The sequence below is a fragment of the Periplaneta americana genome, chromosome 16, assembly GCF_040183065.1.
Source record: "Periplaneta americana isolate PAMFEO1 chromosome 16, P.americana_PAMFEO1_priV1, whole genome shotgun sequence".
Taxonomy (NCBI): domain Eukaryota; kingdom Metazoa; phylum Arthropoda; class Insecta; order Blattodea; family Blattidae; genus Periplaneta; species Periplaneta americana.
This window is the reverse complement of record NC_091132.1, coordinates 158,504,703-158,525,153: the sequence shown is the minus strand read 5'-3', so window position 1 is coordinate 158,525,153 and position 20,451 is coordinate 158,504,703. Positions and strand designations below refer to the sequence as shown.

The 20,451-nt window shown below is 36.5% G+C and overlaps 1 protein-coding gene across 2 annotated transcripts in view; it reads left to right on the top strand.

The window, feature by feature from the left end:
* LOC138691555 (zinc finger protein 665-like) overlaps positions 1-20,183 on the top strand; it is a 45,389-nt gene extending 25,206 nt beyond the window's left edge. For both annotated transcript variants that reach the window (XM_069813613.1, XM_069813612.1), the window contains exons 2-5: positions 977-1,074; positions 8,851-8,988; positions 13,144-13,226; positions 17,678-20,183. In XM_069813613.1, coding sequence (XP_069669714.1) covers positions 982-1,074; positions 8,851-8,988; positions 13,144-13,226; positions 17,678-19,442 — 2,079 coding nt within the window. In that variant the 5' untranslated portion in view covers positions 977-981 and the 3' untranslated portion in view covers positions 19,443-20,183. The remainder of the gene's footprint in view (positions 1-976; positions 1,075-8,850; positions 8,989-13,143; positions 13,227-17,677) is intronic.
* The last annotated feature ends 268 nt before the right edge of the window (positions 20,184-20,451 follow it).

The window sequence follows — 20,451 nt, the reverse complement described above, 5'->3', positions numbered from 1 at the left end:
TCACTCGACGAATTGCATATTGCCTTTCCTGACATTTCTCGTTCTTTGCTTGGTGAAATTGTGTCGCAACACCTTGGCTACCACAAAATCTGTGCACGATGGGTTCCACGGCAACTGAGTGACCAATACAAAACTCAGAGAATGGCCTCAGCACTGAAATTCTTGATGCGATCACACAGATGGAGACGTCTTTCTTAATCAAATTGTGACTGGTGATGAGACCTGGGTGCCTCACAACACCCCAGAGACCAACTACCAATCACGTCAGTGGCATCATCCCTCATCACCCAAGAAACCGAGAAAATTCAAACAGACTCTCTCAACACAAAAAGTCATGGCTACTGTCTTTTGGGATCGCAAAGGTGTTCTTCTGCTGGATTTCATGCCAAAAGGCACTACGATCAATGCAAATCGTTATTGTGAGACTTTACGAAAACTACGGCGAGCCATCCAAAACAAGAGGCGAGGAATGCTTTCGAGAGGAGTTGTGCTTCTTCACGACAACACTCGCCCGCACACTGCTGCTTCAACTCGAGAATTGCTGGATCAATTCGGTTGGGAAATCTTTGATCATCCGCCCTATAGTCCAGACCTTGCTCCTAGCGATTTTCACCTTTTCACTAAGCGGAAAGACTTTCTGGGTGGTACGCGTTTTGGAAGTGATGAAGAGTTGAAGAAGACAGTGAACACCTGGCTTAATGAACTGGCGGCAGAGGAGTATAACACGGGAATTCTAAAGCTAGTGAACAGATACGACAAATGTTTAAATGTAGGTGGTGATTATGTAGAGAAGTAAAGGAAGCTTCAGTTATGTAACAGACTTTGTTTTTTCAAATAAATATATTTTTTTAATTATTACAACAAAACGGTCGTTATTTCCTGGATCCCCCTCGGAATATGTTGCACATACATTTGTAACACTGTGATTAAGTCTCTTTCTCCAGATATGTTTCAGTCACTTAATTGTCTGTTACAGTCGTGATGGAAGGGATCAAGAAAGAAACTATGGTCGACCCATTGGCTATAGAATCGATGGATAACACTGATACAGACGAAAAGAAGCCCTTGTCAGAGGTAAATTGAAAGTCTCTGGTTCTAATTTGTATATGTAACGTATATAATGTTGTAGAATATGACATAATGAATGATATGTGGGTATATCTGCCAGTTTGTTATAGTAAGTACTCTCTCAGTATGCAGTGTGAGTTGTAATTATGTACTATAAAATATTGCAGTGTATTGTATACACCAAAATAAACATATTTTGTCATATACATTTTTGGTCGTGACAGCTTCGTTATGGGAACAGAAATACAAACCACAGGTACTTTCTTAGAGGAATGTTTATTGAAATCGCAGGTTCATAGAAGATGCTCGAAATGTTCGCCATTAATTTCACAACACAATTCCTCCCTCCTTCGCCATGAATGTCTTGTTAGCTGGAAGAAATCAGGTGTGTCCCGGATTGCATTTCCTGCAGCCATGATTACATTCAATACATACTGTCTCATAGCGTATCATTGGGAGTATACTAATCCATTCATGTGGTCACGAAACCAAAAGTCGCAAGAAGTGAGGTCAGGTGATCATGCCGGCCATGCAGTAGGCCCATTGCGTCCAATCCATCTGCCTAGGTATAGTTCATCCAAATGCAGTCTTACAGAACAATCGTAATGCATAGGTGCTTCATCTTGAAGTAGCCACATGTTAAATCATGTTGCCAGTGGTATGACGTCCAATTGTTGGGTTAGTTCAGTCTGCGGAAAGCGTAAATATGCATCAACTGTTTATTGTGCAGGAAGTTCACATGGGCCCAGATGGATATCCTCAATTACACCCATCCAGATATTGATGGAGAAATGATGTTGCGAATATACAATTCTCCACACTGACTTCTGAGACATGTAATGACGTGCAGCTAATTGCCGCGTACTTGTACCTGGTGAACAGTCTACGGAATGCAGAATGTTTTCTTCAACAGCAGCAGTCCTGGGACTTCACAGTCTACTGGAATTGTTTATCACAGGTGTAAAGCGGTCAGTTTCCCTAAGGCGATGTACCACTGCTACAAATGTTTTTTGGAGTTGGGTGTCTTCAGGCAAGAAAACGTTCAGTGTAGATGCGAGCAGCAGCATCAGAATTGTTCCTTACATCACCGTAAATCAAGATATTGGTCATGTCACTGTTTGTGTATGGATTCCCCATTCTGTATTTGTGCCAACTGTTACGTTATGGAATTCAGTAAAGTAAAAATAACACAAATCTCAGTTACAATACTCAACATCATGAATCGACAAAACATCACCATAACTACAAGACATGACCAACTATGAATAGATTTTCTTTTAACTACAAAACAACACCAACTGTTAGTTCCGATTTTAGCCACGAGTAATTGGTATACTGGCTTTGAAATAACGGAGTGTTGCCATATTTTGATAACAATGCAGTATTCGCTGTATGTTTATATGACAAACTATGTTTTTTTTGTGTGTATAGAATACTCTGCAATATTTAATAGCAGTGGCGGCTTGTGGGTATTGAATTAAGGGGGGCTGCATACAAAAATAAACCAAGCAACTTACTTTATTTAAAGGTTAGTTCCATGCGCCTTATCTTGTAAGTTGTGTTTAAATGAGACAGGCTCATGTCAGTAGATTTACTGGCATTTAAAAGAATCCTGCGGACAAAATTCTGGCACACCTGCGACGCTGATATAACCCCTGCTGTTGCGAGTGTGGTTAAATAAACCATAATTTAATTTTTATATGCAGATTTGAACCTTAGAAATATCTAACTGGTGATGTTGTAGTTGGTTGTATAATATATATAAATGATACATCAATAAATGAAAAAAATAACTGAGCCAGAAATTGAATTCAGGATCTTCAAGAGTATGCACCAGGACGCTTGCTTCATTTATTGTGATGTTAGATGTTTCAGATTCCATTATGGTTTGAAAGCATTCTAGCAATGGCTCCTTCTTCTCATGAACAACATTTACTGTTCTTATTTAAAATCCATCTTGTTGCCCCCAGCTGATGGAATTGTCTTTGAAACACATTAATCTAATACAGAGAAGAAAGCAGGGATACTGGATAAATTATCAAAAAATATGCGAGCCTTTGTATTTTGTTTAGCGGCTCTTTCCATTATGAGATTGAACTGATGGGCACTTAATTTCACATTTCTCCTGAATTGTTAAGGTACTGAACTGAATAGACTGTAAATATTGTACAGAATTAAACATTGTTGCACTTGTTATACTCACAACATTAAAGGAAATGTATTTAAAACTGCGCGCTACTGACAAACTGCTGCAAATCTTGCAGCGCCTGAACTCTGGATTCACGGCAAGGGGATAGCAGGGGGAGGAGTAAAAGTAACGTGCAATCCTTCCGAGATGAGACTGGCAGCTCCAGGGGAGGAAGTGGCTTCATCCTGTAGTCCTTGTCTCTGGTTTCGCTCAGGCAGCACCAGGGGAGGAAGTGACTTCACTAAAGATTGCGATTAATGATGAGAGCAAAATTTTTTTAAAAATTCGAGCCGCTAAATAGAAACTGTATAATAAATGTATTTCACAACATTAAACAAGACAATAGCCACAAATGTCTGGGGGTGCTGCAGCTCCGCAGCCCCTCTTCGAAAGCCGCCCCTGTTTAATAGTAAATAATTATAACTCATTCTGTATAGACTCAAATCTTGTTGTTTGTCTTGTTGGCTTCATTTTCCGTGTTACATTTGTGCTTTTTACTCTTTCCTAATGTTGTAAGAGCTGATAATGGACACTGGTTTTAAATTTAGCATGAAGGGGAGAGAATGGTATTTTTTGGTAAAACATGAGTAAATTCTAAAAAGAAAAAAAAAATTTCTTAAAAAGACTCTGTGAAATGTGTGGAATACTTTGCACAACATTTTGTGAGTATTTGTGCCCTTATCGGATGTTGAGACACTATTTTTAAAGCTCCTGCGCTCCGGGTTTTTCAATCACACGTCCCTTTGATTGTTGTTTCTGGTAACTTCTTTTCTTGCTACATTGCCAGACAAAAATGGATATAATTTCCGAAATATTAAAGATACGCGCATGGCATTTAGAACACACATTCTCTAGACAATTAGGAATCGTTTTTCTGTAACAGAATTTAATTTCATTTTAAAATTATGTCTCTCTGTTGCAAAAAAGAAAAAAAGTGTTCTTAAAATTTAATTTTTTATTTTACAAATGCAGGGACTAGTATCAAAATTATTTTACAGAGAGTTTGTAGGGCATGCTTTTACAAGTAAAATGTAAAAGACTGCTTGAATGTATCTTTAAAAATGACTTAGATATATCGGTTTTAGTAAAATCCTGCTTTGGGTATATATTTTTTTTAATATGAGCCTGCAAATAATTTTCCCAAAATATTTATATTAAGAATATATATGATAAGAACTTTCTTGTGCTAAATTTTAACGTCAATGACCGAAAATAGGTCGAAACATGTTAACAAGGTACGTTAAAATTTTACACAAGAATGTTCTTATCATACATATTCCGAAGTGATACAGTGTTAAAAGTTGGGTAATCAAGATGTATTTATATTGGGTTGAATTCCTATAACCGTGAGCTCTTTACATACAAAAAATTAAAATTTTGCAAAAAATAGGAAAAATGTTTTAATAATATCGTCCTATCCCCTTAATATAACATTCAGTTAATAGTACTTGTCATAAATCCTTTTGATTTGTTAGTGCGTTTTACAATGTAATAAATGTAATACTGGTAACTAAGATCAAAAAGTTGAAGTTTAGTATAAGTGAGTAGTTAGTACCAAAGCTCTCAAACACGTGGTAAGGAAGATACCTATAGCTCTAGTGTAGCATCATCGTAAGAAATATGGATGAGCTCTTGTGAATGTGTAAAAGTCACCTATTATTAAACTGGACATCTTTCTACAATAGTTTCTGCATACAATTTCTAGTAATTAATTAAGATCAGCTGAAGTGATGTTCAGTGTTCGAAATCCGTTATCCTGTCTGTTCTCTGGCCAAGTTTGTGATTTACATGCTATTAAATTCATGTTAATACTAATGGTACCAACTATTTCCATGTGAAACAGTATTTTACACTGCTTGACGGTAAATGTATTAGCATTCTGCTTCTGTTATTGAAGAGCAGTTGATACATAATACAATGATAGTGTGTTGGTGACGCATAGTATGATGTCTGAACTCTATTTGATAAACATTTGGCATTTTCCGAACGGATGTTTGAAGGGAAAGGTCCGAAAGAAAAAAAAAAGTGGATTTCAAATAAGGATGCAAATTTGAATATTGAAGAAACTATTATTCGAGAGATCATTTATGAGTAATAACTGTCATAATAACTGAGATGTAACAGGTTGAGTCGTGTCAACCAAAGACAATCTAAATGGTGGTAGTAAAATTGGCCACTATATTCTTAAATAATTCACTGCATTAGTCAAATGCAAGGTTTATGCAGTACAACGGCGGTGTTTTGAATGCACCAAAAGAAAATGCAGATGTAGTAAGATCTTAAAGTATGTTATCACACGGAAATAAAGGGAGAAAAAGGTGTGTTTCAAGAAATATCATTAAAATAAAGAAAACAAATTTCCTGTTAATGTTCGCCAAAGCGTTAAATACGTAATTATAACCGTGTTGTCATTTTATTAGTGCTCTAGAGAAATTGTCTCGTCTTTTACGAAGAGATTTAGTGGCCATGAAATTTTTGACTGCTTTCATCATAATACACTCAGGGGCAAAAAAAACCGGACACTTTAATATTTGCTGGTATTTTGCAAAACATTATCTTCTCATACAATATTATGGTAGCCATCTGTTGTTATGGAGACGTGTATACATTGTTGATTGTTTTTTGTTTTATAAACAATCCATTACAACCAAATATTCCAATTTTGCTTTCGGAGTCTCAGCTATAACAATTTTGTCTCAACCAGTTTGTGCTTCATTATCGTTATCATTCGTTATTTCTTTATTTTTACATTTTCTGAGTTTAAGTGGGGTTGTAACATTTGTCTTAAAACAAGATGCGACCTGAAGATGTGGCTCGAGCTGTAGCCCTTTACGATGATGGATGCAGTGTACGTTACATTGCAAATGTTATGAATATGGCTACAAGCACAACCCATGATGCCATAAAACGGTATAGAGAGACCCTAGAATATACCAGAAGACCAGGTTCGGGTCGTCCAAGAGCTATAAATCCAAATGAAGACAGGTATATGGTGTTGAGAGTTCTTAGGGAGCGCAACCTGCCAGCTACTAGTGTAGCCCAGCAATTTGTTAACATGCGTGGACGCCCAATTTCGGCCAAAACAGTTAGAAGGAGGTTGAAAGCAAGTGGACTGATATCAAGTAGACCTGCAACTGGTCCCAGACTTCTCAGGATGCATCGAGTTGGACGACTGCATTCTGCAAATGATCACAGGGATTGGAGAAATGGACAGTGGAGCTGTGTTCTGTTCACTGATGAGTCCCGTTTCAATCTGTGCTCACCTGATGGACGTGAAAGAGTTTGGAGAAGGAGGGGAGAACGATTTTCATAGTGTTGCATTTCCGACAATGTGCCGTATGGAGGTGGTGGAGTGATGGTTTGGGCAGGAGTGTGTACAGATGCTCGTAAAGAGTTGGTTTTTGTTGAAAATGGAAGACTAACAGCTGATAGGTATATAAATGGATGTTCAGCTAATCATGTTGTGCCATTTGGCCAATTTGTAGGCGATAATTTTGTTTTAATGCATGATAATGCACGGCCGCATATTGCCCATGCGGTTGGAGATTATCTCCAAGAAGTGGGAATCCATGTTCTTCCATGGCCAGCAAGGAGTCCAGACATGAACCCAATTGAACACGTGTAGGACATGCTGGGACGGTGTGTTAAGAATAGATGACCGAGACCAGAATCGTTACAAGAGTTGAGGTGAGCACTTGGCGAAGAATGGAAACTTATTTCTCAAGAAGACATTGCTAACCAAATTGAGAGCATGCCAAGACGTATGGATGCAGTTATTCAAGCCAGAGGAGGTAATACCTGTTACTAAAAAGAGTTTTTAATGTTTATGGCACCATAAAATGAAAAACAGTTAGACCAAACGATGCCATAGTTATACGCCCTTTGTAATTTTTTGTAAATTTTCTCATCAGAGATTATTTTTTCAAATGTTGTCGTATAAGGTGCTAAATGAAACATTATTTTGTTTAAATGGGTTTTGTTTCATTTTGAAATAATTGGCAACAAAATACAAGCAAATATAGAAGTGTCCGGTTTTTTTTGTCCCTGAGTGTATTATTGTTTATGAAATTACGAAACAAAAACTATCATAAGGGCCATGACCGACAGGATCGTCTTGGTTATTAAAAACCTAAACTAATCAAACCTAACCTTCATATATGCAAAATGTCTAACCGGAGCAAGAAGGGATCTTCTTGACTAGATCTGGAATGTACACACGGAAATAAATTCAAATAAGGATCACACTGCCACTGCATGAGAGGTTCGCGCATGCGTCTCAGCAAAACTGTTCCTGTCGCGAGCCCCTCATTTAAGACACGTAATCTACTCGCAGTATTTACGCAAATACATCTTGTCGCTAACAGTGGTGCTATCTCTCAGTAATGTTTAGAACGAAGGAGGTAAAGAGAAAAAAAAATCTCCTTTTAACGACGCCACAGACCAAAGTCATGTCCTTATGTTGGTGACATTGTGTATTTAGTTAAATTTGGTCGTAACTGTAGTGGCACGGTTCAAAGGTACCGTAGCAAATTCTCCAGATTAGCGTTTTTCTTTTGTTTGCGCCTGTGCCAGATAGAGAAACGACCATGTTATCATTGACAATGTTTGAAATATTTACTTGCATTGAGGTACAGTTCAGAAAAAAGTGCCCGCCTGAATTACAGTTCAGAAGAGAGTGCCCGCTTGAATTTTTTAAGTTCCAGATGCAACGCATTGCGATGCTCAGTCTTCCAAAGCAGTAATACACACGTGATCATTTTGACAGTTATTTAAATTCATTTTACTTCAGTTGTTGTAAACCGAAATGCATTTGAAAACTTGCGAAGAAAATTGATCTCTTCTATAAAAATATGAATATTTTTAAATACTGCTGTTAGTGTATTGAAGTGAATTGTAAGATGAGCTTGTAATTATCTTCAAGCTGAGGTTACGTATGATGTTTCCAAAATCTGTTCTACTTTAAATATCTTAATCAACATCATTTATGTTAGTCTATGTGCTTAGTTAGAAATATAAGATATTTATTAGTGATCCTTTTCTTTAGTTGAAATGCAAGTGAAAATATATGTAATAGCGTGATGAGAAACGGGTGAGACTATTGAATAAGGCAATCTCCTGACATTGGTATAAAGTTTTTAGGTAGAAAAAAACCAACCTGAGGGAGGAAATGTATCTTTTATGCAATATAAATTACTCGTGTTAAATCATAATCAACTAGAATATTTATTCGGTTGTCAGTGTAAGCAACGCAACTATTTTCTTATTTCAGTTGTAATGGGTTTTCTGAATGTATTTTGAGATATTTCGATTCATAGAAAAAACAATACAGTGGGTTTTTATCTATCAAATATCAATTATGTGCCAAACACATAATTTCCATATATTTTTCATTTATAGAGGTAAACATTGTCTTTTGTCTATAGTATATAGTTGTTAATGTTTTGTTATTTTACTATCGATTATTTTTATAATACTGTATTTCACAAGTGCATCAAATAGATACGAAGCCTTAGGATGTGGACCAGCATGTAGCACTAGGAATCGTATTCTTACAAGCTATTTTATGTTACATTACGCCTCTGTGTCTTCTGCAGGAAGGGAAGTTGTTGGATCTCCACGTGGCTGGAATAAAGACGGAATGCGTGGACCACAGCTATGATCTCACATCAGAGATTAAAGTTGAGGAACCTGCAGTGTCTACACATCTTTTTATGCCAAAGTGTAAAAATGAGGTAATTAGAGCACACACACACACACACACACACACATGCCCCACATACACACATATATACGTATATGTATACAGGGTGTTTCAGAAATACTTTGACAAACCTTGGAGCACGTTCCTCACACCAAAACAAGAAAGAAAGTTCATATCAACATATGTCCGAAAATCCTTAGCTTTTTAGTTATTAATGAAAGAACATAATGAAACATCTGTTAGATAATATCAGCGTGGTAGCAAGTGTTGCAACGTTAATCAATTCAGGAACTCATAACAATAAAAGTTTAAGTTCAACACATTTCGAGGTACAATCCAACGACTTACTTTAAGTTTGTAACCGATAATAATTCATTTTGTTAGATAATCGAATGATGTTATTGATACAGATCTGCTGATGCACGCATTGTATCCTAGAGGCTATGTGTTGCCAAGGAGACTTGTTTACTATAGTCATTTGAACATTTGTTATGAGTTTCTGAATTGATTAAAGTTTCTACCAAGCTGTCCTTTATCGTGTTAGACAATCCATGTCCTGAAGATGTAACCTTTGTGTACAGGTCAATGGAGGTGATTTTGGTGTGTAAATTTTTTGAACATCTTTTACAGTGATTTTGATGTGTAAAAGTTTTATAAGAAACTGAAGCATGGCAATGGTTTGTTTTATATTAAGATCTGGTGTCCTCGCGAAAATAGCTTCACAGCACAATAGTATGACAATAGACATTTTGAGAAAACTGTTTGTTTCGGTGTCCCATACAGCCTCCCAGAGTTTGTCAGTTTAATTACTTTTCACTCTGTATATATGTACAATAGCGGAAAAAAAACCGAACCGACCCTTGTAGCTGATTTCAGAGCCTTGTTCACTCCAGAGCACGATAGTCTGGTAACTAAGACTTTCGTGGTTCGAATCCTAGCAGGGAAGGAAACTTTTTTTTTCCTTATTCACATTTATCCCCAATACTTTTCGATTGCTGGTAAAATTCATGTTCTGGGAATAATAAGACAATTAAGTAGAAAAATATTGCTGCAATCGAAAAGTATTGGGAATAAATTTGAATAAGGAACAAAAAAAAGTTTCCTTCCCAGGGAGAATTCGAACCACGATAGTCTTAGTTACCAGTCTATCGTGCTCGAGTGAACAAGGCTCTGAAATTACCTGCAAGGGTTGGTCCGGTTTTTTTTTTGCTACTATTTTATAGATTTCCCTTAGAAAGTTGTAAAAACACACAGAATCATCGACACCGACACAGACACACCTACCTTTCTAAGGACATGCTCTTAGAATAAGTATGCGAAAATATAGTGCCAAGGGACATATTTTGATATTGATTTTACAATTTTCTTCCTGTACCCTGCCTTCTTCTATGATTCTTCATTAATGAAGTGTTGCTGTACGTATAAAAATCAACACTTTTCATCAATCATCTTTTAGCTCATTGTTTTCTTTTTATTTTTATTTTTTATCTACAAGTCTCCAGCCTAAAAGGAAGTGATGCTGTTGTTTTGTTCTAAAGTTGTAAATTGTGTTCTTCTCGTAAAGGTATTATTTTATTTTAGATGTCCTAGTAGCCAGAGTTCCTGATGCAGCCTATAAACATAACTTTGCTAGTCTAGTACCATCCAAGTATGAACTTAGTCTCAATGTTGAACAAATCATGACATCATATGAGGGAAATAAAAATGAAACTGTTAATAGAGCCCGGATGTTTGGCAAAATGCCTTTTTTTACTGGGTGGAAGTAAATCATTATTTGCATAGATATAAATGTGATTTGGAGTAAATCAAAGTGACACGGCCAATTTTTATTTTGCCTGTTTTGCCTTTTTAAGGTGTTTCTTACTAATAAATGCCTTTTTTTTTGTCATTTTAAAGCAATATTTCTTGTTTATTTCCAATTTTCTAATTAATTGTAATGTAATGTGTATTAAATTTTAATGTTTGAGACAATGACTAACATTACTAACAATAGTAAATAAAAGTAATTTATTTCGGTGCTTAATCTGCTAATAATCGTGCTTTAACACTATTGGTGTAATATGAATAATGATCGACAATGCAGTTACAAAATATAATATTGTCATGTCTTCACAATGGCAACACTCGTTCTAATAGAAGTTGTCACATAGCATTTCCAATTGTTTGCTTTCATATTTTCAAATCTTACTGTTACAATTTTGTGCTACACGTGTTTATTATTGTAGGAGAAAAAAATTTGAGTGAGGAACAGTCAGTTGTTGTCGGGTGAGAGAAGGTATAAGATCGGTTAGCTAGAATGCCTAAATTCAGTAAACCAGTGGAAAGTAAACTTCATGCTTACGTAAGTGAATTTAGTGCCCATGTGTTTTCAACTGATGAAAGAGTTTTGTTATATAAGATTTGTGAAAAGACAGATTATCACGAAAAAAATGTATTTTATAAGTCAACATATATCACCTACGAAGTAAATACGTCAGTTATGTTGATATAATTAAATTTATTGTTAAAATATTTTATGCCTTCTTAAAATTTATAATGCCTTTTTCAGAGATTATTGCGCTTTCCCTATGTTGTATGCACCAAGAAGATTGCGAGGTTTAGGAGTATTTAAAGCCCAGTGGGAAGCTTACCTTCAGCACTTAAATATTTGTCAAAGACTTTTACACGTTGACAACCCTCATGTAGCAGCCACTCGTAATCTTCCAAACGAAATTGAACATTGCATCAAACAATTACCAATTACCTTCGATTGCTCTGAACGTTTTTCTTCTCAAAAACGAAGAAAAGCATTGCGTGAAGATTCTTTTCATCAATGGAGCAAATTGGAAAGTAAAGGTTTGGGAGTTGTTTTCTATTCTCACTGGAAGAAAGGTAATTCGTGGATCTCAACCAAAAAGGGACTTTCGAGCAGTCAGTGGACGCAAGCCATTGAGATGAACTGTAATACAATACCTGTACGTACTCTCCCTGGTAGAACTCTTGACTCAACCCGTTGCAGAAGATGCGACGAGCAAGAAACGCTTCCTCACGTCTTGGGTTTTGCCATCTTGGAGAATTGCTCTGAATCAACAGACATAATACGGTTCGTTCTCTCATCACAGCTTCAATCCGTCAGAATGCTTCCTATGAGGTTTATGAGGAGGTTGGTTGCGTCTCTTCTGATGGCTCTACTAGACGGGCTGATATCATCATAATTGATCGGCAGAAGGATAAGAGTGTCATTCTTGATCCCACAATCCGTTTTGAGATGCATGAGCAACAGCCAGAAGAGGTGTGTCTTGAAAAACAAGTCATATGAGCCTTGTTGTCAACATCTTGGAGCACAATACCACATTACATATAGGACAGTTTTTGGGCTCATGTTCGGTGCCCGTGGCACGATCCCACGTGAAACTTTAAATCAACTTAAACAATACAAAATTTCTGATGCAACGATTGATGCCATAGGATCTCACGTCTTAAAATCATCCTTAGCTATAATTAGTAATCATTTATACCCAACAAAATTTTTATTGTAAATGATTTCCTACGTTTTCTTAGCTTAATGTTTTTTCTTTTTCTTTCCAAGTGTCACAAAATTGTTTTGTTTCCTTATTATTCTTTATGAATTGATTAGTAGGCCGATCTATCGAACCCTTATTTAGGGCGGCTTTTGTTTATACAAATTATCTTGTCTTTTTTGCCTGCCTATTCTAAGTGTTATAAATTCCTAAACATCCGGGCTCTAGTTATGAATATTTCTGTTTCATTCTGCTTGTAATGTACATAGATTGTTATACAAGCACCTGTTTTCTTCATGTTCCGTTTGTGATACATTTCTTTCTGTGAGTGATGTTAAGGAATAACTATCAAACATTTCACATAAGTCAGGGAATAATGCTTAATAGAAAACATTATTTCATTCATCTGAAACATTTTGTTCAAATAATAAACCCCGTGTACATTGTGGGACTTCATTAAATTTGTTAATACGTAATAATATTTGCTCACAGATCATTTTTAAAATTGCTTTTCAAGTCTTAGGGTATTTCAAACGAAAGAGTTCCTTAAATATACGCTCCGAGATCTGTCTTGTGTTACTAAAATTTCCACTTGGGCTCACTATAATTTAAATGCAGGCTGATGGCAAGAAAAATCAATGTAAATCTTGTCTGTATCTCTATTCTGTTAGCTGTTTATTTTTTAGGCGGAGTTATGTGATTTGGGGACAGCGAAGGATGAGCCGAAACTGGAATTTAAGGCAGAGGAGAATGAGATTCTGACTGACAGGTGAGTGTGGTGTACGAGTCTTCATATTATGATTCGTTTATTGCTTCATTATGATTGTAAAGAATTACGTTAATTTGTTATTTGTTGTAAGAATGACTGTGTAAGATGGCCCAGAACCATGTACGAATTGAAAGCACCAGAGTGACACAGAGAATATAGAAGAGCGCAAATATCATAAAATGAGAAAGTTATAAATGCATTGCGGGATAGAAGACACTCAAGATTGAAAATTTTGGAGATGGGGAATAATGATGTGTCAAGTTGTTGTTAAAGATGGATGGAATGATGTAGGGGAAGCTGTTGTACCCAGGGACAGTTTTTTAAATTTCAATTTTCTTAATTTTTGTATAAGCTTTTACAGCTTTTTATTATTAACAACAGTACCTTTGAAGTGTAAAGTATCTTAGAAAAAAATGGTTTCAATTAAATAACTTTTATAATTTTCCTAAAGTGCTACATTCTGTCCATATGCACATGAGGTTGATGTACCTTCGACCACGTTGATGTACCTTGGGACATACAATGACATACCATAAGACATGGTCCAACATAAAATTAATATAAGTAATATTTTATTGAGTTTATATTTCTACAAAATACAGACAATTTACTGTTTTCTAGTTATTTATTAATGATACATTTTGCCTTTGAATTTAATGTAATAACAATGGTGGTAATGAATACGTTCAACCAGAGGTCCCGGAATCAATACCCGGCCCTGGAACAATTTTTCCCTTGAAATTATTCAAATCTGCTTTACATGGAGCTTTACCTGAAAGACTAGATTTGCATAATAGTGATAATGTTGCTAAGTTTTAAAATAATTCTCACTTTTCTTGACAAGAAACAATATTGGGCTTTCCAATTAAATGAATTTTGTATTATTCAAGGGCTTATTCTGTAAATGACATTTTGAAAAGATATTTCTGAATGCTCCTTAGGTTTGAATCTTTTTTTTATTGGGTTATTTTACGACGCTGTATCAAAATCTAGGTTATTTAGCGTCTGAATGAAATGAAGGTGATAATGCTGGTGAAATGAGTCCGGGGTCCAGCACCGAAGTTACCCAGCATTTGCTCATATTGGGTTGAGGGAAAACCCCGGAAAAACCTCAACCAGGTAACTTGCCCCGACCGGGATTCGAACCTGGGCTACCTGGTTTCGCGGCCAGACGCGCTGACCATCACACCACAGGTGTGGATGTTTGAATCTTTTCTTTGAGAAGGTGGAGAGGTTTGAACACAATATCCTGTGAAAAGATAAACAATTTCTGGTTGCTCATCATGTGAAGATAAATAAATTGTCATATTTAGTAAACTTCTTTAGATACTGAACTTCAAATTCTGTTTCACAAATATCTCATACAAATTCTAGCGACAAAAAAAAATTATAATTAGTCTCTCTTTCCTGCCACACGAATGAGAACAAAATTTTCTTCTCTTATTTCTTCTAAATTCACTCGAGCAGTGTAATTTACAGTTTAAATGGCATCTTATTCAGCATTATCATTAGAACTAACATTCCTGGGCTCATCTGCAGTCTCTTTTGAATTATCTTCTGGAAACAGAACTTGTGGCTTCAACTTCTTCCATTTCTGAACATTATTCATCATATTTCTCTTCTCACTCATCTTTCTTTTTCTTCCTTCTATTTTGGTTTTCTCTGTCAAATCTGTTAAAGCGCTTGTAATTCCTTTGTAGAATTATGAGTTATTCTTTTCCTGGGAAGAGAATTATTTAGCTTTGTCGGAGTTAGTCTCTTGATTTTTTAATTTCCTACATAGCATTTTCACTAAAGCTGAAACCCCATAAAGTCATTACTAAATACTGTTTTTGATCACTCATGACGACAGTAACTTATTTCCAAAAATATTTAAAATCTAATGAAGTCCATCTGAAGACAGTTGTCCCCAGGTACAGTATCCCTGGGTACATCAGGAATCAGTCAAATATATCTCAGCAAGTTTTCAAGACTGAAGTACCAAAAACAAGCCAATAACCACATGGATTCGTAGCAGGCATAACAGTGTTTAATAATATAGATTTCAGTTTTTAATCATGTATCTTAATAATCAATTGAAGTAATTAATTTTTTTCAAAATTCCTTACTTTTTAGGTTCAAAAACAGATTTTTAAATATAAAAACTCTCCAGGTCACTTCAACAAAAAGTAAATCACTGATAGAACAGCTGAATGGTGAAATTAAAGTGGTCAACTGCGAAAACAAAAATTCCACCACATAACCTTGAAAATAAACGAGGTGTCCCCAGGTACAACTTGACCCTAGGTTCAACAGCTTGCCCTACTATATGTGATTGCTACTGATATAGAAGACTCGGTAGACCACATTTTGATGTTGAAGGAACATCAGGCATATGAAAATAAAATTTCCACAACTCACTACTCCTACTGCTGCTGCTCCTTCCCTTAACAGGCATTTTGCCCTGCGAGTAATAGGACTCTGTGAAAACCATAAAGTCTACGTTTTGCTCTTAACTATAAATAATACATACTTCTGGAACCGTTGGATGTAAGCTTTTTCAAACCATTGAAAAATCCATGATGTGACGTTTTCAATGGCTGGCAAAAATGTACTCGTCCAATTCCCAAGGATGCTTTTCCGTCTTTACTTAGGGAAACTTTGGAAAATATCGAAGCAAAGAAATGGCAGAACATACTCGGTGGATTTTGGGGAACAGGGCTCATCATCCCCTTTAATCCTGGCCCTGTTCTCAGCAAACAGTCACGTGCAGAAGAAACCGCTGACACTTCTAAAGAAAACTGGACTTCAGGCATTGAGGAACTTTTAAAGAATTGAATAGTCGCCCAGAACAAAGTTGAAACCAGCAAATACGAAATTCTTAAAAAAAAAAAAAAAAAAAAAAATGCGAAAAACATTTTGTACTATACATATATTTTTATTTAGAACAAGGATAACAATCAGGCATGTGTGCTGATTTTAATACGAGTATAATCATTACACATAGCGCATCGTTAACAACCATTTTTCAGGAAAAAGTCTACTTATGAGAAATGAATGTTACAACCTTGTTCTGGGCGTCTATTCATTCACAAATACAGAAAACCTAGGCCTCAGAAGAGACAAAAGAAATCTGACATTCCACCAGGAAGCTCAGTGCAGGCACAACACTTCTTGAAGAATAAAGATGGGTCGCCATCATTTTTACCAGGACGAGCAATAGCAACAGAGTCACAATGAGTGATGGTGATAATGACATAAACACACAGATTGTAGAAGAACTGAGACATGAAGAGGAGAAATTTCTGGTAGTCAAGTACGAATAAGCCACCGACGTATTTCAGTCGGTTAAGGTGCTAGCCTGCCGATCTGGAGTTGCGTTCGTACGCGCGTTCGAATCCCGTTTGGTCTGACTACCAGGTTGAGTTTGCTCTGAGGTTTTCTCCAACCATAAGGCAAATGTCAGATAATCTATGGCGAATTCTCTGCCTCATCTCGACAAATATCATCTCGCTCTCATCAATCCCATAGACGCTAAATAACTTCGTAGTTGGTACAGCGTCGTTAAATAGCCAAGTAAAAAACTGAGAAAACAAAAAAAGGGAATAATACCTGCATAAAACATTTCATAGCATAACAAGTGTTGAGGCAAGAAATATGGAAGTGATCTTCGCCAGTGTAACAGCACCAAGAGAATATTTATGCTTCTAATATAGTATTAAAACATCAAATCGCTATGCTAAGATTTCCAAAAGAAGAGAAAGAGAAGTTTGTCTTTGTGATTTTTTGTAAGGAAGATATTATTTTGTTAAAAGTTAGTATACTTTGTGCTGTGAAACAATGTTCCTTTTGCGTTATAGTTACTTTTCTTGTTTTAAAGCCTTCAAAACTCTCCGACTTCAAACTGTATGATGCAATACGTTATATAATTTAAGAAAAAACGAGTGTCCGAAAGCAGCTCGATGAATGGAGTGACATCAGACAGTTCATATCTCTCGAGTAACGGTTACCACATCTGGCAGCGAAACCAGGTGGCCCGGGTTCGAATCCCAGTTGGGTCAAGCTACTTTGTTGAAGTTTTTTCCTTGGGTTTTCCCTCAACCCAATATGAGCAATTGCTGGGTAACTATCGGTGCTGGACCCTGACTCATTTCGCCGGCATTATCACCTTCATCTCATTCAGATACGAAATAACCTGAGATGTTGGTACAGAGTTGTAAAATAATTTACTTAAAAGGTGACATCAGACAGGATTTGTGGTTTATAAATATTTGCATTTTTAATTATGCACAAAAAGTAATTATTGGATTATGCGTAAAAAGGTAATGGTTACATTGTAGCAAGAAACAAAATAATATGCATAGCCCCCAAAAACTCTAAAAGAAAAAAAAATGTGTGATGTCACAACGTTTTACAGTATCCGTACTGAATTCATGTGACTTTCATAGACTAATGATGTATTTTTATGATAGTTTTGCAGATACCAATGACAGAAGTGTATCAAGGATTGCAGACACACATGACAAATCTGTATTATCGTACTACGAAGGACTTCCAAAGGAAGAGCACACTACTATCCATCAGACTGGCAAACTTTCTGCTTTGCCAGCAAAAATGTTGCTCCGTAGTGCAGGTGCTAAGCCAATCACATGCGGTGTCTGTGGAAAATGTTTCTCTTCATCGGATACCTTAAAAAACCATACATGCCTGCTGCACAAGGGCGAGGATCCATTCAAATGCGATGTGTGTGGATTGTGTTTCTCTCATGAAAGTTCACTAATATCGCACAAACTGCAACACGCTGACGAGAAACCATTGGAATGTGATGTTTGTGGAAAGTGTTTTTCACAACGTAGTAGCTTAAAGTGTCATTTGCGGTTTCATAGTGGCGAGAAACCATTCAAATGCGATGATTGTGGAAAGTGTTTTTCGCACCGGAGCAGTTTACAGTACCATGGTCGCATTCATACTGGTGAGAAACCATTCAACTGTCATGTTTGTGGAATGTGCTTTTCGCAGAGCATTAATCTGAAAAGACATGAACGTATGCACACTGGTGAGAAACCATTCAAATGCGATGAATGTGATAAGTGCTACGCTCTTCTTGGTTCTCTAAACATCCACAAACTGCGGCATACTGGTATTAAATCAAACCAGTGCGTTGTTTGTGGAAAGTGCTTTTTGGATCGGAGTGCTTTGAACTGCCACAATCGTATTCATACTGGTGAGAAACCATTCAACTGTAATGTCTGTGGGAAATGCTTTTACCGTGGTACTGATCTGAGCAGGCATAAACGGGGGCACACAGGTGAGAAACCATTCAAATGCGTTGATTGCGATAAGTGCTTCTCGTGTCCTAGTCAACTAAAAGTCCATAAACGGCAGCATACCGGTGAGAAACCATACAAATGCGATATTTGTGGAAAGCTCTTTTCTTACTTGGGTAACTTACAACAACACAAACGCCAACATACCGGTGAGAGACCATTGAAATGTGATGTTTGTGGAAAGTGTTTCTTTCATCGGAGTGCCTTAAATTTCCACAGTCTAATTCACACTGGTGATAAACCATTCAAATGCGATGTTTGTGGAAAATGTTTCCTTCATCGGAATGCCTTAAATTGCCACAGTCGTATTCACACTGGTGATGAACCTTTCAAATGCGAGGTTTGTGGAAAAAGTTTTGCACAAAGTAGCTCTTTAAAGTATCATGGTCACATTCACACAGGTGAGAAACCATTCAAATGCGATGATTGCGATAAATGCTTCTCGCTTCTCAGTAACCTGAAAGTCCACATACGGCTGCATACCGGTGAGAAACCATTCAAATGCGATGTTTGTGGAAAGTGTTTCTATGATCGGAGTGCCTTAAATTGCCACAGTCGTATTCACACTGGTGATAAACCATTTAAATGCGATGTTTGTGGAAAGTGTTTTTCACAAAGTAGTTCCTTAAAGGGCCATGGTCACATTCACACAGGTGAGAAACCATTCAAATGCGATGATTGTGATAAATGCTTCTCGCTTCTTTGTAACCTAAAAGCCCACAGACGGCATCATATCGGTGAGAAATCATTCAAATGCGATGATTGTGATAAATACTTCTCGCTTCTTAGTAACCTAAAAGTCCACAAACGGCTGCATACCGGTGAGAAACCATTCAAATGCGATGTTTGTGGAAAGTGCTTTGCGCAGTCGAGTAACTTTAAAATACACAAACGGCAGCATACTGGTTAGGAACCATTTAAATGCTGAGTGTGTGAATTAACGTTCTCCAATCCGAGTAATTTTAAGGTCTATGAACACCAGTATACAGGTGAAGATTCAAATGCGATGTTTATGGCAAGGAATTCTCGAATAGGTCAAGTATAAAAAGTGTGGTGCAGGTATGTTATGCATGCGGGAATTGTTTAAACCCTGCTGCTATTTTCCGAAGCGATGGACTTCACCTTTCTCTCTATGGGAAGTATTTTCCGGAGCACGGTTACATCAAGAGGATTGAATGCCAATAAGGTTGTGAAAGATATTGAACTGAAAATTATCCTACATATGGTGTCACGCAGAGCAATCTATAAACAAAGCCAGAACAATGGATCGGCAACACTTTAATTAACTGTCAAGCGGAGGCCTACGATACGAAAACATGTTTGTGTTAATGTCGATTTTCAATGTAAATGAATGATATTACAAGTGTCTCTCGATGAAATTATGGTCGCGGTCGTACCAATCGTTCATTGTTTATGTATTATAAACTAAGTGCGTATTGGCGATAAAGACAAGATAAGAAATTAAAATAAAATGGTTGCACTCTTTGACAGTTTTTACGGTTAATGATGACAGTAAGTGACAATTCTTGTAGATATTAAATATTGTATAAACTACATATTTATAGTCTTACTTGTGGTTAGTGGTGTATCAGAATTCTAGCCAAATTGTTTGGTCTCGCTGCTACATATATCAATAAAGTTACACCGTTGACTTTAGAGTTCACTGGAAACAGCCGTTTTGTGATCCCATAAATGTTGTAGTTTTGAAGATTCGGAATGCCTGCTATACATTAGAAGTAACTATAATTAGATGCATACACTCGCTTTGTTGGTTTTCAAGGTTTGTTTATTAATATTATTTCTTTTGTAATAAATTAGTTACAAACATGTTTCTGTAGCACTTAGTATTTGCAGTATTTAAAGTTCACTGAGTTTACGCTAATTGACTCATACGTAATAGATAATGTGTTTTGTTACGC